Below are 20,600 nucleotides of genomic sequence, written 5' to 3'. Positions count from 1 at the left end.
ACCTGCTGTTGCTGGGCATCAGCCTGCAGATACAATGTTTTATCTCAATGTTGGTATTACTTGTTATGTCTGGCTATTATAGGAGGAATAATCTCACCTATCCCCACCCCCACCCCATGGCAGTCCTAACCTGTGTTGTTCACGCTGTGCGGAAACTTTACGCACACGCATCAAACCTCTCCAAACTCTGTTTATCTTCCCTCCTCTCCAGCCCATGTACGCGGAGGCAGCAGCTGCAGTTTCTGCGGAGACCGCTCGCTCGGAACTGCGGTCCTCAGAGTGCCGACTCACATCAGCTCCGCCAGAGCCCGCAGGGGGCCGTGAGAGCGCCGGGTCAAGATGAATATCCAGGTTCTGCCCGAGCACAAGCTCTCGTCGGTGGCCCCGCTGAAACAGTGCAATGTGGAGAAAAAGGAGGTAGAACTGATACTGGTGAAGGACCAGAATGGCGTCCAGTACACCAGTTCCTCCATCGTTCCTACCCCTGGCCACCTCGCAGGTCCTCCCGGATGCACCGACGAGGAACGAGAAACTTGGGGGAAGAAAATGGACTTTCTCCTCTCGGTCATTGGCTTCGCAGTAGACCTGGCCAATGTTTGGAGATTCCCTTACTTGTGCTACAAAAATGGAGGAGGTGAGTTGACTTTGATTATAGCGCGTTCACAGATGCTTAACAATTTAGTAATTCACAAACTTATCATGGTCTCAGGTTCGGGTACTAACTCCCTTTAAAGTAACATAATAATACACAATACATGCGTGACTGGGTACACTGTAAATTATAATGATAGTAGTTTGTTCTTCATTGAGGTTCAGTGTCTTCTTTCACTTATGGGTCAGGTGCTAAAGCGTCTCTGTTTTTACTTTCAAGGCTTTCAAAAAATACGAAAATATGTGTTGCCAAAGAAAATACTACAGGCAGATTCAGTTGAGATTAGATTACAGTTATGTTGCTATGTTGTTCTAAACGTTTATTTAATCTCCTTTAATTCCCTTTGTAATGGTCCCAAGTGTATTGATAGGGAAGTGCATTTACTGTAGCTTACACGATGAAGGAAATACACAATTTCCTCAAGGAATGCACATGGATAAAGATATTGTATGAACAGACTGTCCGGGCTCTTGGTCATTAGCAAGTCTGGATACATAACCACACTTAAAACTATTGAAAACTGAAGATGCACTTTAGTGAGCGGAGAGGGTGAACAAGTGTGTTTAGTTGAATAACCAACAGGTGGTTCTTGACATCTTTCTTAATAAACTAATAACATTGTTATTTAAAATCACACAATGTAAGCTGCGATCATCTCCAGCCCCCCTTGACCCGGCGCTTACAGATAAAGGATGCATGGATTTTTGAATTGCTTTAATATTGTGCCACTGTCAGTTCTTTAAATCCATTAATTGATAATGAGAAACAGGTTTTAGCATACATAATAAAGCATATGTCCCCTTTTATAAAGACATGTACATGTAGGTTGATGATAACCGTGATATTTTGAAAATGAAATATTGATATAATGTTCATAATACACATATGATGATATTGTCATCATTGAATTATCCAGCTCCTCTTAAATTATTTTGTATATAGCTATGGTTACAGACTCTCACTCACTGTGATTGATTTGCCAAAAAAGGGACAAAACACACAATAAATAAAGTCAAAGATCAATTTGATGATAATATTGCTATAGTGAATTTTTTTGTCCATGATAATCATGAAGTGAAAATGTGATATCGGGACCGCCCTGTGTACATGTGGAAAGGCACTGAAGCTCTAAAATCAACCTGTATTGCCAAATGAGTCATGAAGGGATGTTTTAGCATACTTGTAAATTATATAAATATTAGAGTCATCTTGTTTAAAATATACTATCAGGTTTATTTGCCTGGTCTAATTAAACATTTAAAAACAAGTGTCTGAGCTCAGGTTTACTCAGTATGTGTGAATACAAGAGTAGCCGATTACCATCTTCCCCTGTTTTCAACACTGGAGCTGCACTATCGTGAGAGAAACTAAAGTACAGCGTGTGTTGTTGGATAAACAAAGGATTGTTTTAAACAGGGTTGTTTCTCCCTCAACACTCATCAACAGACTGCTCACTGGAACATGTGTCCATTCACATGGCGAAAAGCAACATGTTGTGCTCGGTGCCTCCGATGGCCTATTAATCATATTGGCCCTCATTGCCAAATCAGACTGTATTCATTACTGTAGAATATGTGCCATTTGTGATGGACAATGTCAAGAACAATTCAATTATGGTCATTTCCTTGTTGCTGGATGTGCTACTGAGGCCAAGCATGAAAATAGCTGTGAGCCTTCCTGCATGCATGTTATGGTGTGTTGTTTTTTCCAACAATGTCAAAACCTTTAAACACCCCCCTTTTTTTCTTCTTTTGGTATTTTGTTTTGTTTAGCACTTATTTCCACATTGAGCATTTTTAACTTGTTCTTACTGTAAACTAAAACATAAGTCACGCTAGCAGGGAATACGGCAATATGTAACAGGGATATGTAAAGCATGATATTTAATTATTTCTCTTTCCAGGTGCCTTTTTGATCCCGTACATTCTTTTCTTGGTCATTGCGGGGATGCCATTGTTCTACATGGAGCTTGCCTTGGGCCAGTTCAACAGGGAAGGGGCAGCAACAGTTTGGAAAATTTGCCCCATGTTTAAAGGTGAGCTTTAACACACGCACGCAAGCGAGCACATGTATGCACATGAACTGGCATGTCTTTTTACTTCAGTCTTTCTCTAACCTCTTAAACTGGGCTACGTACAGCTCAGTCATGCTCTTCTTTGCTTCCCTTCAGTATCCTGCCCTTTCATTTCATCCCTTTGTTCTTGTCCTTTAACCCTTATAGGTTCATAAGTGTCACTTGGAACTAATTTCTCTTTCTGTATTGTTCTATGTTTCTCCGCTTGTGCTTCCAACCTTATACCCCTGTCTATGTTTCTTCAAATGCCAATTTCAAATGAGTGAAGCCAAAGCAAACTGTCCTTGGCCTGCTGAGGAACACAGTTGGGGTCAATGTAATTACAAGTCAATCAATTAAACTAATCAGAGACACAACAAAAAATCTTGAATCAAAAGCAATCTATCATGCTTTGAGCACATTAAATGAAACAGACTACCATAGATTTATGTTGTGTGAACTCTAAACTGAAACTTGCAAAGACTTAATTACAGCAACTGGGCACGAACAATAAAGCCAATCCTACATAACATGTTAACCTTTTATGATTAGAATTCAATTAAGAAAAGGAGCCTGACCACTTCTCACATTGTGGTCTTTATATAACAGATTATTATTTGAAGCAGCATATTTTAAATAATGCCAGATAAATACCTCAGTCTGCAGTATTGAATCAGCAACAGACCCGGCCTTTGTCGGCTTCAGTGCTGAGAAGGGTTTGTTTTGTTTCCGGTCAAGAATGAGCGGGTGATGGATTTATGGTGATGGTATCTCTGTTTTCGTGCAAGGATTTCACATTCCAGAGGGGCCAAAAAAACTCATCCCAGGATTAACAAAATAAATATACTGTATGTATATGTACACACATCCACTGTAGTGCCCAGTGTGTTTGAATAGTTTGAAGTGACGACAATAATGTACACTGTTAGAGGAAGATACAGTACCTCATGGTGGTGATATGATGGTGAAGAGGACTGAATATATGTTGACAGGTCAAAATTGCAAATGTTTATCAGCAAATTTTACAAAAGCAACTTTTTATCTACAGGATATAACACAGCTAACGGGGGGAGAAGTTCTTTGAGATGTGGCGTCCTGTTGATGTGATTTATTTAATTATTGCTTCGCTTTTTAAAGTCTGTGTTTTGACGTATTAGCAATATTGAGATGCAGCATTATTTGGAACCAGTTCACATTATGAAACCTATGTTACAGCAGAAAATATATAAAAAATGATCGTCTCTAAAGTGAGTCTGCATTCAGTGAGTGTGCACTGGGCTACACAGTGTGAACGTAAACCATAATTTTGTTCTTACTAACAATAACTTGTGTTCCTCAGGTGTGGGCTACACTGTGATCATCATAGCCCTGTATGTCGGCTTCTACTACAACGTCATCATTGCCTGGTCCCTCTACTACCTGTACTCCTCCATGACCAATGAGCTGCCGTGGCTCAACTGTAACAACCCTTGGAACAGTCCAAACTGCACCGACCCCAAAGCCCTCAACGCATCCATCATCGGCAATGGAACGTCTTACGCCAAGTACAAGATCACGCCGGCAGCAGAGTACTATGAGTGAGTGATTTCTGAAGTTCAGAGTGATTCATTTATCAGATAGAGAGCTACGTATTGGCTTAAGTTTACATTTTATGCAACTTAAGAAGAAAAAATATTGTGATGGAAACATAACCTGTAATCTGACTTTTTCAAGTTTTAACATCACACATCACACCTATTCAAGCATCAGACCCAATTAACTATTTGGTAAATGTCAAAATGCCGTTATCTTATTTTCAGTTAAAAAAACAGATGCCGCTATTTTGATAACGGGACATTCACGATTGCTCAAAGCTTTGACCTGCATGTAAATACAGCCACTGTCTTCATTAGGTGATCGCCAGTTTTTCATTGTCTATTCGTGGAAGCATTTTTTATTTAGACACTTAATACTCATACAGTTTTGCTGAGTCAGTACATTGAATACAGTCGACCAAACAACAAACAGTGTCACATGGAAGTGATGCTTTCATGTTTATTGGGAGTGCTTTCTGAATAACACTCTTACAGTATGTACATTTCCATGAAACACGTGCACCGGTATGCACATGACGAGAGTGACAGGCACTTAAACTTAAAATGAACCAGACATAAATGTTTAGATAACGCTTTCTATAACGTTCGTGTCTATAATGAATTATAAACATACTTGCATTATTATATTATATAATCATCTTATGGCACTGTATTGTGTCAGTTATACATAGTCATAAATATAATTATCCAATCATAATTCAATAACCACAACACATTATAAAGAATTTTGAAAATGACATAAGGTCACGTAACGTAATATTTGATAATTGTGCTGATCTTGCATATATTTAATGATTCTTGTTTCACTTTACTGAAAGCAAGCAATGACCAAAACACAATAAAGGAACTCTTAATCACAACATAATGCAATATAGCAGTGATTATAATGCATTACAATAATATGTATTATAATATGACTTGTTTCATTGTAAAAAAGTATAATGATACTTGACCGTATAAGTCATTATAAGATGTTTTCTAATGTCTAATGATTACTGCTATTAAGCATTATGGATTTGAATTATTATTATTATTTGGATTTGAGTGCTTATAACTATAATATACAGTGCTATAAGCAGATTATAATGCGTTATAAGTATGCTTGCATTATAGACATGGGCGTCATAGCAAGTGTTACCAATGTTTGTACTATAAATGGAGTATACATAAAAACTTCAAATGCACTGTTTGAAGAGCATGAAAAAAAGCTCCATCTGTTTATACTTCAAAGACAGACAGTTCTTCCCCAGTTCCTATAAAGACTGACTGTGCGGCCCCCGAGGAAGTCTGTGAAGCAACTTGGACAGTACAATGTACATGTGCCAAGTGTGACGCACATAATACACTGAGCATGCAACCTGGCAAAAAAATCAAGCTTGTTAAAGTTCCACTCCCATTCTACTGGGTCCCACTGTTTTGGACAGTTTATTTATTCAGGATCCCTGGATATCTTTTAAACTTCCAGGAACACCTCCACGCCCAATTTAATTCATGTTCTAAATAAGTCTGGAGCATTTGCGTCAAAGCTCCAGACGTGTGAATTATGGCAGACTTTCCAAAGAGCAGACATGGTGCATTAAATCAGAAGGCAGCCAGTATATTCCAGGTGGACAATTACACTTCACTCATGGGAAGAAAACAAAAGCTGTAGATATGCATCGACAGACAATAGGATACTTCAAGACAGATTTTACTTGGGCTTAGGCTCTGTCGGGGACAATAAATCCTCCTGCATCCGGTTGGCTTTCAGCGCAGGAGCAATGCCAAAGCACAGCATGAGAGTGCGAGGCCAACTAAGTCAACAGTCTCTTGATTCGTGGATGTATAACCGCCTAAGAGGCAAAGCATCTTGAGCCGGCTGCTCTAAGCTATCGTGAGGATATAGTTTGCACAGAAATCCTAAAGCAAAACTAATTTAAAATGGAGCATTCTTTCAGACTTAGTATGCAACGCAGCTGTTTAGGCTCATATTGTAGCTGATTGATTGCCCAAAATGTACAGTGCAGTAGATCATTCATGATCACACACATCCGTACCGTGCGTGATCAAACGATTCATTTCAAAAGACATGCAGTTGAATTGATTTGCTAGGGCTGCAGATATTAGCATTGTGCAGGAAAATTGCATTTAAGAAAGATGAGAGCACTTGACTTTAACCTGTGTTAAAGGATTCTTTGGCCATCTGGAGGCTAAAGGGAATCAGGCAATAATTATCTGTGCAATTGTCACTACATTGACACCTTTCACATTCATGTTGACATTTGATCCATAAATAATATTGATTATAGCTGCTATGTTTTTTTTGGAAAGAATTAACATTACCATGCATTGTTAAACATAAATGTTTGAACAGTTTTGCTTGTCTTTAGTGAACAACACTTAAAACACAGGATCCTACACATGTTTGCATATTTTGTTCTCTCTTTGTTTTTATGTCTTTATTATGTACATATCTTAAACCCAAACACATGAACATTTAAACTCAAGTCTTGTGTCACTACCAACTACAGTAATATGAAGTTGTTGTTTTTAATCAGTCCCGTAACTCATGCTATACTATAAATCCCGATCAACATATTCCGTAATAGGCTGTCCTCCTAAGTGACTCTTTGGTAGTCTGTCAACTAGAATATGAGATAACAACATCATGAGAATGTATCACCAACACCTTACCACAAAACCTTAGGGTCCTCACTTGTAATAAAAAGTATTTAGTATTTAAAAAGCAAATTCATCAACAAATATATGAGTAGCAACTAACCCTCCATTTCATATCCCCAAGTTATCCAATACAAGTTTTAAGTCTCCAACATGCTGCGATGTGACACACTAAAAAAGGACTCATTGCAGAACAAGCTGCTGTGATATCATGTGACATGGATTGTTTTTGAGGATGTGGAGTGGAAGGGGCTGCGTGAAGACAGCCAAAAACATGGCTTCTGCCAAAAGACTGACCTGGAAACCAGAGTTCTGGGCATTTCTCTGTGAATAATTTCATTGTGCAGCCTCCAGCGATCAAAGAAACCTGCAGAAACGTAATTCCCACTTCACAGCATCATGTCTATGACCTCTACAGAATAAAGTAATGCTGTCTCATTGCTTAAAGGCATACAGATCATAAAACAGTTGGGTGGGCTCTCTTAAGCTGCCAGGGGGCATGTCCGATGGTCGAACAGCTTTAGGAAACCATTCACGTCCACTCCAAGCAGTAATTGTCCAGATGTGCAAAGTTGATCAAATTAGCAGGGTTTACATTGTTTACACAACAATTTCTGCAACTTTTGATGTATGCAAACTAACATCTTCCAGTCGATTCTGATATCCCATATTTAAACAATGATCGCAGCTCACTCATCTCTATGAAAGGCAGCTTTTTATCCTTATCCTTTCCCTTTGGATCTAGCTTGAAGCAACCACATCTGATTTCCTGTCAAGGATAACTACACTTGATTGAAAGCCCTCATTTAAACAAAAAAATGTCTAATTACATCAAACTTGAGAAGATGGCTTTTCACTTCAAGATGGCTTTCACTTCAATCTCAGATGCAATTAAAAATAACAAGTATAGTACATTTGTTATTAATTAAATAAATTAGATTGAAATTGCGTTTTAATACTCAAGTCTGTAGTCGTTTTTAATTCATATACTTATTGCATGGCCTATTTCTCATTCTGTATCCAGCATTAAGACCGGACTGCATGCCCTCGTGCCAGCCTAAAGTATACAGAGACCAACTAATGGCAACATTGAGTGTTAGGATAGCAGCGTAACCAGCTCGCTGAGTGACGAGAAGAGTAAATGTGTTTCGAGTAACTGGGCCAAGGGGACCTGGATTGATGTTATAGCGAGCATTTACTGGCAGTGCACTATCAATGCTATCAGATGAACAAGGAGGCCTTGAAGCATTACAGCAGAACACCAAGACAAGGCCTCTAGGTCAGGGCATAGACTCTAAATTTCCCTCCCCAAATAAACTGATGTCTTCACGCTGCTATCTGTGTCTCCAAAGACCTCATAGCTTTGGATTTATTACCAGCCAAAGATAAATAAATGCTGAAGAGGAGTTTCACAGATCCCCCGGTCCCTCCGGATTGCAAGTCTGAAGATACTTCCGTTTGCTTTCTTTGGGTGTTTTGTCTCGGCCCGTTGCTAAAGCAAGTATCAGATCAAATACAGTTCCGCTTTCAACCCATAACAGCACATGTCGACTTGATTCAATCTTTTGGACAAATGTGAGGGGAACAAAGGTGCTTTTTAATATTTTACAGGAGGATGTTCTTTAAAAAAAAAAAATGTCTGGTTGTAAGGGACAATGTGTATGCAATTAATTAAATTTTTAAGATGTAGCCAAAAGAAATATCATACCACAGCATAGAAAAATGACTTTTTATTATTGTGTTAAAAGCTGTTTTTGCTGATATAGTTATGTTCATTACTAGTGCTCATCATAGTGCTGTGACTCATGAGACACAATTTTGTTATCTATTAATAATACAACGCAATTATTGATATCTCACCGATGACAGTATATCAGCATTACAGGAATGTATTTTGGATATCACATCCATATCTCTTTCTGCAGACGGGGTGTGCTGCATCTCCATCAGAGTAGGGGCATCAATGACCTGGGCATGCCTCGCTGGGAGCTGTCTGTGTGTCTGGTCGTGGTGGTCTTCATCCTCTACTTCAGCCTGTGGAAAGGTGTCAAGTCCTCAGGGAAGGTACAGACAGCATTGTTGCTTTCTCGTTTTCTTTTCTTTTTTCCTTTTCCAACAAAATGTGCACACACATTTGTAGCTGTGGTTCTGTAACATACCTCTCGCTGACAGCAGCTCAGTATAAACTTTTGGTGCTGGGTCCAAAAAGTCAAGAGGCTGTGATAAACATTGGGAGGACTGGAGACTGTACTCCCATTTACATTCCTTCTTAGATAGTGTATTGCATTCACTTGCATTCGTGCAACAGACTTTGCTTTTTGTTGCAATCATAGTGTTTAAGTTATCAAATATTTCACTATATATCATTTATATGCTGTATTAGTGTAGCACATAGCCTTACCACATACTACAGAACCTTCTTACTATTAGAGTCAGACAGTAAGAGAAGGGTGGTGGTTTATTTTCTTTTTTTATAACATACGCTGTCATCCACATTCTCTTTCTGTTTATTGACATAACGGTTCAATGAAATAAGGGAATACTTGACATATTCTTCCCTATTTTATCTGTGTGTGTGTGTGTGTGTGTGTGTGTGTGTGTGTGTGTGTGTGTGTGTGTGTGTGTGTGTGTGTGTGTGTGTGTGTGTGTGTGTGTGTGTATGTATATATATTCAGGTGGTGTACATCACAGCTACCATGCCCTATTTGGTCCTTTTTGTTTTGCTGATCCGAGGGGTAACTCTACCAGGGTCTATGGACGGCATCAGGGCCTACCTTCACATTGACTTCAAGCGGCTCAACAATCTAGAGGTTAGAGACAGCACTAGTTGCTCACAAACCATCCATGGGTGTTTGTAACCTTGTAACCTAAAAAAAAAGAACAAAACGTCTCAAAACACAAAACCCCACAAAAATGAATGGGATCACTAATGAAAAACAAGGAACAAGTCTTGCTTTCAGTATGTAATCTGGAGGACACATCAGGCAGCAACCTCCGGGTTGGAAAAGTGAAGACGATGTCGAATTGTTAAGACAATTCGACATGTTTAAGAACTTGCTCAACTTTAAAGTCTGTAAGACATCTCTACAATGTTTACTGAGGTAATTAATCAAGTGAGAAGTAAATATGAGTTGATGATTTCCATCAATACAACATGATGTTCATTTAGTAAATGATGGTCCCATTTAGAGTAAAATAGAAAAAATAAAGCAGGGTATGCTGAGTTATTTGGGTTTTATCATACAATTTAAACCATTTCAGTGTGTTTTCAGTTCCTGAAAGTCAAATGGAATAGTTGGGTCACCTAACAATGTCTTACTCCATGTTCAGTTTCAGTTAGCTCCACTCTCTTGTGTCACGTCAGGTTGCAAAAAGCCAAGATGGCCACAAACCAATGGGTGACGTCACAATGACTACATCTACTTCTTAGACAATGTAACAGTATTGTTAACACATTGTTGCGTTATTTGTTGACCTCTGGGTTCATGTTAATCCGTGAGACTTTACAGATCTATCCATTTAGGGGAGACTGTACACGTTACCTTTGCGTCAGAGTCTCAAACTCTGAAGGTTAAAAGCTGGTGGTACCGGCTCTGAATGTAAGCATATGAATGAGTGTACATATATTTAAGATGCAATTTTAAACTAGCCAAACATTTGTGTCACTTATGTGTAATCTTAATGTTCATGTTTTGCAAACCAGAGCCACGTGTTTTCCAATGAAATCCACAGAGCTTAGTCAAAATGATAGAAACCAATGGCCTAAAAAAACACAAAACATTAGCATGTAACTATTTCTTTTAGGAATTCACAAGCTTACTTGATTGTCCATAATTTTGTTCCCAGGTGTGGATTGACGCCGCCACCCAGATATTCTACTCACTGGGAGCAGGCTTTGGGGTCCTCATTGCTTTTGCCAGTTATAACAAATTTGACAACAATTGCTACAGGTAAGAGCTGGCACTTTTTTGTTGTTTCATAATAGTCCAAAACAAGCCTACAGCAACATAACATCCGGCTGTCTTTAAGCAGCCAGCCTTTTCCAGCATGTAACTAAATCACAAAGCAGCAGAAGTGATGCTAATCTGTTCCGCTGACCCTGATGGCCAGGTGTTAACAGGACAGATAAAGTACAGACCAGGAAGGGCTGTCAGATAATAGCCAAAGGCTGTAAGTTGTTGGTTTGTCATATGCGGCACTTCTTTAGAAAAAGCAAGCATGAGGTTGTGAGTTTGCCTGATCTTTTTCCATATTAATAAGTTTCAGTTTGAGGTACACGATGTTGGCAGAGAAGCAGTTTCATGTTTGTACATTATCTTTCTGAAGCTACACAAGCTACTCAAAAACAGTTTCTCCCAGCGGGTGAAATGTAATGCAAAGTGTCATTACAGAGGCTTCCAAGCTAAATCAGTGCTGTACTGGAAGTTAGAAGCATTATGGACCCCTCCTCTTCTGTCGTCTCTCATTTCCCTCCTCCGTCTTCAACCCCAAACAGGGCCTCCTGCCATGCTCCCCTTTCATGTCCTATTTAGTGGAAGGTGTGTGGACTGTTAGCAGGTGGGATTCGCATTATCCAGCAAATGAGAAAATCTAAACTAGGTGAAAGGCAGCAGCCTCGGAAGAGCTGCTACTGTTAGAAAAATAATCACTGAACAGACTTTTGTTTGAATACTCACACAGAGGGAGGGAATCTGCATACGGTATAGTGCAGTGACTGTGCAGCAGTGTGTCCTCCATCACACATCCCTGTAAAATAAAATATAACCCCAGGAAGTAGAAAACCTCAATGCAATCAGAAGAGTACAAGATGAGGACGCAGCACTGCTGCCTTTGTTAGTCAAGTCGACTAAGTCATGTTAAATGCCCGCTTTCAAAAAGGTCTTGTGACCTGATGGACTCAATATGCCCCGTCTGTTTTTTTCAAAATAGAGCTTGATTTTATTTTACTAAAATTAGTTATCTAAAATGAAAGCAAATTGCAATAAGTAATAGTAAAGGTTACGATAAATCAGACTTGGAATAAAATGAAATCTTGAAATAGTACTGAAAGTACATTTTCATTATTGTTGTTTTATTAGCATTGCCGGAGCCTCGTACTTGGCTAATTTGGACACAAATTCCTTCTTACTTTGTCTGAACAATAATTTGTCTGTAATTAATGTTTTAGTTTGTCATATGGTTTTAAGTGAGGCACAGGCTCTTGTGTGTGAAGCTGCACCGATGTTTGTGTGTAATGACCCGATTGACCAGACTGAAGACAATAAAAAAAGAAAAGAAAAGAAAGACAAATCTGAGGGACAGTAAGTGGGAAGAAAATGCTTCATTGTGGAATTTCTGATCCCTCAGGAGGTGGCCATGGTCAAATTGACCTTAGGCACAGAACAGCACACTCATTCCTGATCAAATCAACAACAGAAGCAGAGAACAAAGGCTTCACTTTAAAACATTCCCTCTAAAACAGTGTTTGGCAACAACCAACCCATGGAAAACTTGAAAGATATCAAGTTTCCCATGGCTCCAGGTTAAACACAGGTCAAATGAATGAATACTGTCAAAGTTGGACAGTTGTGGAGTTGACAAATGTAAAAGGTAAAGAAACCTAGCTTTCTCTTGAACTTGTTTTTGATAATATGTTTTCGTTCTCTAGGGATGCTCTCTTGACGAGCACCGTGAACTGCGTCACCAGTTTCTTCTCAGGGTTTGCCATCTTCTCTGTGCTTGGATACATGGCTTACAAACATGGGGTAAAAATAGAAGATGTGGCAACAGAGGGTAAGTCCTGGTGTCTTAGACAGAAACTAAACATTAGTCACACTCCTGCAATATTTAATACTCTATACTGCTGTAATGTTGTGCATCACATGATCATATTTTGTATCTTTTTTCACACTTGATATGGAATTTAGTTGTACACCGTTTAGTCATGCAATCACATTTGCACTTAGTAAGACGTTTATGAAATCATAACATTTGTGTGTGTGTGTGTGTGTGTGTGTGTGTGTGTGTGTGTGTGTGTGTGTGAGAACAGGGGCAGGATTGGTGTTCATCATCTACCCTGAGGCAATTTCTACATTGCCTGGGTCAACATTTTGGGCCATTGTGTTCTTCATCATGTTGCTGACTCTGGGCATTGACAGCTCGGTGAGTCCCAACTACCAATCCATAGAAAGAAGTGAAAATATGTTTAGCAGGTAGAACACAAGACTTAAGTTGAGTGGTGAAATACATTCATACACAGTGTACCTTTTTGTACTGGTTTAAACTTATATCCAGCAATTTACAAGAAGACATTGGAAAAAAAGTTCTTTACCTGAACCAAGGTGTGCTAAGAAACACAGTGCTCCCTTTACTGTGCACGTAAAGAACAGAGCGGACACAGTGCACATTAAAACCCCGATAAGATAGTTATGATACCCACATATCATATTGGAAGTCTCTCTTCGCTGAGTCGGCCATTAAACTTGACATTAATTGCAACATAATGGTCATTGCCTACTCACTGTGCAAGTTCATCTCTGAGAAACAGTCCCATTTGTTTAGCCAAAGGCACAAATTCAGTTTTAATGATGTGAGATTACCATGATATCAAGTAAACAATTAGTCAACTATGACATAGAAATAACACTTCAGCTTGTCTTCTAACTGAAATGGAAATGGATTATATGGAAATGGTGAATATTCTAATATCAATGGCGTTGGTATTTTGGACGTCTACAACTGCTACAGTGAGCTGGGTGTCCAGCACCTCAGTGGTTTGTAACCCTGGAAACCAATACAACTCTTAACGACTGATGGTGTGGGCATGTTGTAGGAGTTAAGTAATAGGAATAAAAGTAAACTGTGTTTCAGTGTGGTCAGTTTTAAAGTGACCGAATGTTCAGCTGCAACAAAAACTCTTTGACGTTTCAAGCGCCAGCAGTAGTTTAACACATATCTGGCCAATGAGTCACTCAGCCACTAAAACAGAGGACAGTTTAATACCCTCTCTGATAATATCTCTCAGCAAATGTCCCAAAGTACTTAAGTTATCCTCTCAATCATTTAACAAGTAAATCAAATTAAGAACATGTTAGTATTACATACTGTAATGTACTAGGTGTGTGTATTGTATTGTGTTCTACTCAATGTTTATTCCCATGCTGTGGGTATACATGTCTGAGTCCCATGTCTCTCTCTGTCCACCAGATGGGTGGCATGGAGGCCGTCATCACAGGCCTGTCAGATGACTTTAAGTTCCTCAAGAGAAACAGGAAGGCCTTTACCTTCGCCACAGCCTTTGGAACGTTCCTGGTTGCCCTCTGCTGCATTACTAATGTCAGTATTAACTTTCAAAATGCCGTTCAGTTAAACCGTATACTTAGATCAAGTACTTCACTTTCAACATAATACCTACTGATATAATTTTCACATTTTCTCTCAAAATCAAGCTTTGCATTATTTTGCGCAAATACTGTACAAAGAACCACCTTTACGACAGAATTGTCTTGGACACAGAATATATTGTTAGTAGGGATGGCATAAGGTCAACGCAGGGTAAATGGGAGCTTTGAACTGCCCGAAAGGAAGTATTCAAGTCTCAGTTCAAACTGTCAAAGACATTATCCCAAACTATGTCATGACACTCCGATGACAAATTAGAATTTACTTAAAGTTCAATCCAGAAGGCAAATGTTTAATTTGCTCTGTAGTCCCTATTAATTTACATGGCATCAGCATCAAGGAGAAACAATTACCGATTACAGATAAACAGACTTTGGGGACAGAAAGATTTGTGCTTCACATGTTTTCTTCCCTTTAACCAGTCAATGGAATTATTGTTTAGTGAATGATGCCTTGACGCTGCACAAATATAGATTGTACCACTCTGGACACAAATCAAAGATCCTTTATATCAAATCTCTAATGCCCACAAAATCCGCTCTTTGTCCATGTGAGGCTCATTTATGCTGACACGACAACTCTTCAAAGTGCACTTAAGTCACCTCAAACAAGCATAAAGTACAGCATTAAGTCTGAGAGGCCATTGCTTATTGAATGCACGCAAGGGTCCACTTCTCTTCAAAAGGTGAAGATTTATAAACCACTCAAACTAATCTCGTCCTCTTTTCCTCTCTGTAGGGAGGAATATATGTGCTGACCCTGTTGGATAAGTATGCAGCGGGGACTTCTATCCTATTTGCTGTGTTGATCGAGGCCATTGGGGTCTCATGGTTTTATGGTATGACATTCTACAGCACTTTGGCATTGCATTCATTTATTTTTTCCGCCCAATTTCTCCATTTATATTGTGTAGTCGGTACAAATTGAAAACAACAATTTTAAATCTTTCTCACTCACCCATTCTCACCCTCTTGCCATTAACTCAACTTCAAACAGTGAAACTTGTTCGACGGCAGAATAATCTATGAAGGTGAAGACAATAATATAAACAAAATAAAACACTGTTTTTAGATTCAGCTGGGCAAAAACTATGAATACCAAGATCATAATATATGATCAAAAGGTTATGGATATGGCTAATGTATTATTAGGGTTTAGGCCATCATGTGTTGCGTTCCCTCCTACTTTCTAGTGAGACTTCACATTAACACGGACCTGCTGTATCCTACATTGATTGAACATTGTAACTTTACTTTCCACATTAACCTTTGATCTGTAACTTTTCATTTTCTCTCCAGGTGTAGACCGCTTCAGCGAAGATATTGAGCGCATGATGGGCTTCAAGCCAGGTCTTTACTGGAGGCTGTGCTGGAAATTCGTCAGCCCAGCTTTTCTGCTGGTGAGAGGAATACAAAAAAACAAAATACATTGAAGTATTTGCATTTGACTGGTTTTCCTGAACAGGGATAATGTCTGATCCTAGACAGTAAAAAATGCTTTTCACTCACAAAAGCCTACCGGCTGTATGAAGGTTTGCGTGTGAGTGATGCAGTTATTTATCATATAAACAGAATGATATCCCTATTAGACATTAGCTTAAGTGAATTAAAGTAATTTAATACATTGTGTGGCACACCCACATATAGCATTCACCCACCACCACAGGGTGCAGCAGTGGGGCTCTATTTAAATATCTATTACGTGATCTACAAATGAAAACAAGATTTACAAATGTGTACAAAACGATTTATACGTATTTTGGGGTATTCACAAATGCTTTTTACATTTTGCAAATAAGTACCAAGCAATTTGAACACCTGCCAAACTATTTAGCTAATGCTAACATCATAACCCTCTATAAAAGGAGGTTATTGCACATTTAAATTAAGTTAGACTTGCATATCTCACATTCCACAACCACCAACAGGGTTTTGAAGTACAGATGTCCATTTAGAAAACATCTTTCCTCCTTTGATGCTAGACACCATTTCACAGAAAGCCAAGATGTCCATGTTTTACACCAGCATGCATCTGTGTGGAGGTGGAAACCGTGAAAAGAGTCTCAATACTCCACACGCTAATGTAACCTGATTTTTTTGGGATATTTCAAGAAGTTTTTTTAAAGTGAAAATTATCAGATCTGTCAAATGAAGTTAAAAATCTTTAAGTAAAATATTTATATTTATTCATTATTTATTCAGGGTGTGATGAGTCCATTTGTTAAACAGTTTTACACCTGATCAAATTGCTTGGTATTTGTAGATTGGAACAAGCAATTGGGAAACCCAAAAATATGCATAAATTGTTTTTACTCTTTTGTAAATCTTATTCTTCATTTGCAGATCATGTAATGCACATTTGTGACCATTTTGAGATCAATTTCACTCCACACTGCAATGCAGGATAATTGGTCGCACCACATGGTGAATAAAAGGAACTGATGCAAAAGTAAACTAAAAGGACACTTTTGAGAGGGCAGATCTCTGCTGAAGCCAATCAGCTTAAAAAATGTAATGTTTTCTTTCTTGGCCCATGCCAAAACCTTCCAACTAGTTTCATGAACATTGGGCCAATATTTTTTATGGGCAGAGGTACTAATTATCATTATTTGCAGATGTATTTTGGTATATGAGATACAACTCCAATGGACACGCTTTTGCACTCTAAAAATAAGTACACATGTAAAAAATTAGCAAATTCATAGTGTGTAACAATAACACGTGTCCTCTCTGTTAAGCGTTTCCATCATGTACCATTGTGCTAGAAACATAGGAGATGAGTAATGAGAGTGAGAACATAAAAACACCACACCACACCTTACCACTTATATTCCACTTCATCCACTCCTTTTCTTGTAGCATCCATGGATGTGCACTGCAATTATATTATTTAAGTGACTTCTAACATTACAAGCGGCACTTGTACAAATAGATGTCCTACACTCCTTGTGTGTCTCTGTTTTCCCTTCTCTCTCTTCTCTCTATCACAGTTTGTTGTAATAGCCAGTGCTGTGACATCGTCAGGCCTGAAGTATGATGACTATGTCTTCCCTCAATGGGCTAATGTTGTTGGCTGGGGAGTGGCCATGTCCTCCATGCTGTTTGTCCCCTGCTATGCCATATATAAATTCTGCACCGTAAAAGGAACATTCAAACAGGTCAGTGAGTATGTATGTATGTATGTATGTATGTATGTATTGACAATTATGTCAATGCTTGTCTTACTCATCTTCATAAACTTCAATTGGTACAGAATTCTGCTGCCCGAGTTATTACCAGAACTACCTGCTTCTGTTGATTGTGCATGTAGGGTCTATACATAAAATGCATTATTATTATTATTAAAGAATTTTTTTTTACTCAAGAGGAAAAAAATGCATTGTAAGCTAGTTAAAGTTTAGTAGATATTCCATTGTCATACACCAACGTAAATGACTGACTAAAGAATATGGAATATGGTGAGACATAGTTCAATTTGTACTTATGGTTCAAATAGAATTTCAAACACAGCGTACTGGTAAACAGAAAAGTTGTTACTAAAAGGCATCCAGTATGTTCGTTCAAGCAAAAACAATGAAATTCAGTTTAATTCAATTCAATTTAGTTTTTTTTTTGTATCGCCCAAAATCACAAATTTTCCTCGGAGGGCTTTACAATCTGTACACATACGGCATCCCTGTGCCAGGACCTCACATCGGATCAGGAAAAACGACAATCTGATTTATGAGAGAACTTTCTTCTCTCAACTTGATGACACTAGCACCGTGAGAACACTTTCAGATGAAATGAGCGGTTCAAAAGCATTGAGAGTTTATTATCGCAATTATCAAAGCACCAGAGAGCTATTTTCATCCCTCAGCAGCTTCACCCTACTGTAACAGTTATCCCATCCCAATGGCATTTCCCCTGGTACTCACTGTTTGAGGTTCTTCTCAAGCTCTTAAGACACATGTTCTTTCCGATAACAGAAGTTCTTGATAAAGAGCCCTGACAGGTTCCAAAAATAATTGACATATTTTGTCAGAGATAAAGTCCATAATGACTGTTACGCATGTCTGATGTTGGATTCCCACTCTCTAATACATGGATGATGTTGCTCTGTAAGAATATGCAGATGGTATAGTTCACGGTATAGTGGGTAAGGAGTCAGCAGGCAGTAAATAAAAGTAGAAAACGGGCAATAAAAGTATTTTTGACAAAGTGTGAGCCACAACAACCACAAAAGGACTTGGAACTGGCCACCCAAAAAAGTATGCAAAATGAGGCGTAAATAGACGCAGAAGCGCACTCTCACTCACGGATGCATGCGACCATTGCATGATTCTTCTGGCAGAAATAATAATAATACATATTAAAGGAAAAGTGTATTTTATGAATGCATTTGAAAACTGTTTTCCGGTTCCTTTGTTAGAAATGTTGTGAAACTGTTTTTTGTATTTTTTATACAGAGGATAGCGTATTGCATCACTCCAGAACACGAACATCATTTGGTGGCCGAGGGAAATATACGGCAGTTCACAGTAAGGACAATTTATTTTGCATTTTAATTTACAGGTTTAACTTGAATTAGCTAAATGGCTGCAATTAATATGGAATTGAACACATTGAATTGTTTGTGAATGTATCAAATTGGAATGGTAAAAGACGTGGCCTTTTAAATGAGGATATAACAACTACCATACTGTACATTATTAGCAAGGAGAAAAGCTGGCATCAATGAGTGATAAAGAATTGCAATTAGTTAAAATGGAATAAAATACATTGAACAGAGCTACAAAACAGACTCTTGTTTTACAGCTCAAGCATTGGTTGGCCATTTGATGACATCACCCATAATTCCCTCATCCATCCTCACATCTGGTGTTTGGAGTTCCTGTGTGGTCAAACAGACAAGTAGAACAACAGGCTCCAACCTCGTTCAGCAGTTTCTTCCTGTCCATTTACTACCCCAAGGCCTTTATTGACAACTTCACACAGTTGTCAGCTTCAGTTCATAAGGGAGAGGGAACCTCATTGGGACAATGTATGTACTGTTATCCATACTATTTTAATTAATCTTAACTGTATTTGTGATTTCGTATAGTTTGTGGTGTGACTATTACCTCGTGGAAGGAACAGAAACTAAAATGAACACCAAAACAATCCCATTATCCTGTGTACTATTTTACAGGGAACCAAAATAATTCCATTTAAACTTTCTTTGAAAGCCTATTATTATGTATTTGTTATTACATTAATATTAGAAGAAAGTGTCTGTCCTTGCCTTTCTGTTTTCAGTGCCTTATCAAGCGAGACACTCCATGTTTATTACATAAACATTCATAAATTAAATTAACCGTGTTGACTCAGGAACCCACCAAATCAAGCTTGTGGATGGCAATCTCTCGATTTGACCCAGTCCTTTGATACTCAAGTCAAACCGCTGAAGGTCAACAGTGAATCAAGGTCAAGCTCCTTAGCAGAGATTATATTATATTTAGGCCTTATATAATGCTTTCATGTCATATTCTGTTACCAAAAAAAAGGGGTAATGCATGCATCACTCCAAAGCTTTAAGACAACTGAGGCAGGCTTAATTCCCCTCCAGACTCCCAACCATGCCTTAATCTCAAAGAAAGACTGAGGCTGAACCTGGTCAGTGCCTGGCTGCTTACTGAAGGTAAACAAAACAAAAAATGATTATTATTGTTGTGTGGCTTTTACTTTACAAATGTATGTCTGTTCAATGCTTCTGAGGAGTATGAGGCTTTTCCTCCGAAGAGACAGAGAGAGAGAGAGAGAGAGAGAGAGAGTGTGTGTGTGTGTGTGTGTGTGTGTGTGTGTGTGTGTGTGTGTGTGTGTGTGTGTGTGTGTGTGTGTGTATTGAGATTGTGTTGCCAACCATCCAGTATGCTGTTATAGTACAGTACATGGAGGGGTGACCACCGTCAAATGCCTCTTTCACTGCACTGTATATTAAGTAATGTAACTGCTCTTATATATTTATTTGAAACATATCTTGTGATGTACCTTTTCCATCACCTTAGAAGTGCCAATATGTTCCTTTAGGAATGTGTTTGATTACCTTATTCAGTTTATTTTTATACCTCATCTGAGGAGGTTATGGTTTCAGTTGCATTTGTTAAATTTTTCATCAGGATTACGGAAAAACTACTGGCCTAATTTTCATGAAACGGGTGGAAAGGTGACGCATGGGCCATGGAAGAAACCTTTCAATGTGGGAGCAGATTGACCTGATAGGTCTGTGCTCTCTAAGTGCACTT

At 38.6% G+C, this 20,600-nt stretch overlaps 1 protein-coding gene across 1 annotated transcript; it reads left to right on the top strand.

The window, feature by feature from the left end:
• Nucleotides 1-339: 339 nt before the first annotated feature.
• On the top strand, nucleotides 340-19,275 carry slc6a2 (solute carrier family 6 member 2; the record flags this gene model as incomplete). Its single annotated transcript, XM_079216541.1, has 14 exons — nucleotides 340-634; nucleotides 2,556-2,687; nucleotides 4,045-4,282; nucleotides 8,884-9,022; nucleotides 9,634-9,768; nucleotides 10,805-10,908; nucleotides 12,606-12,730; nucleotides 12,987-13,099; nucleotides 14,144-14,272; nucleotides 15,077-15,176; nucleotides 15,637-15,737; nucleotides 17,328-17,495; nucleotides 18,786-18,857; nucleotides 19,135-19,275. 14 exons carry the CDS (start codon nucleotides 340-342, stop codon nucleotides 19,156-19,158), a joined length of 1,875 nt encoding a protein of 624 aa, XP_079072667.1. The 3' UTR covers nucleotides 19,159-19,275.
• Between the last annotated feature and the right edge of the window lie 1,325 nt (nucleotides 19,276-20,600).

This window comes from Taurulus bubalis, assembly GCF_910589615.1.
Source record: "Taurulus bubalis genome assembly, chromosome: 4".
Classification (NCBI taxonomy): Eukaryota; Metazoa; Chordata; class Actinopteri; order Perciformes; family Cottidae; genus Taurulus; species Taurulus bubalis.
The sequence above is the reverse complement of the archived record's forward strand: the minus strand, read 5'-3'. Positions and strand labels throughout refer to the sequence as shown.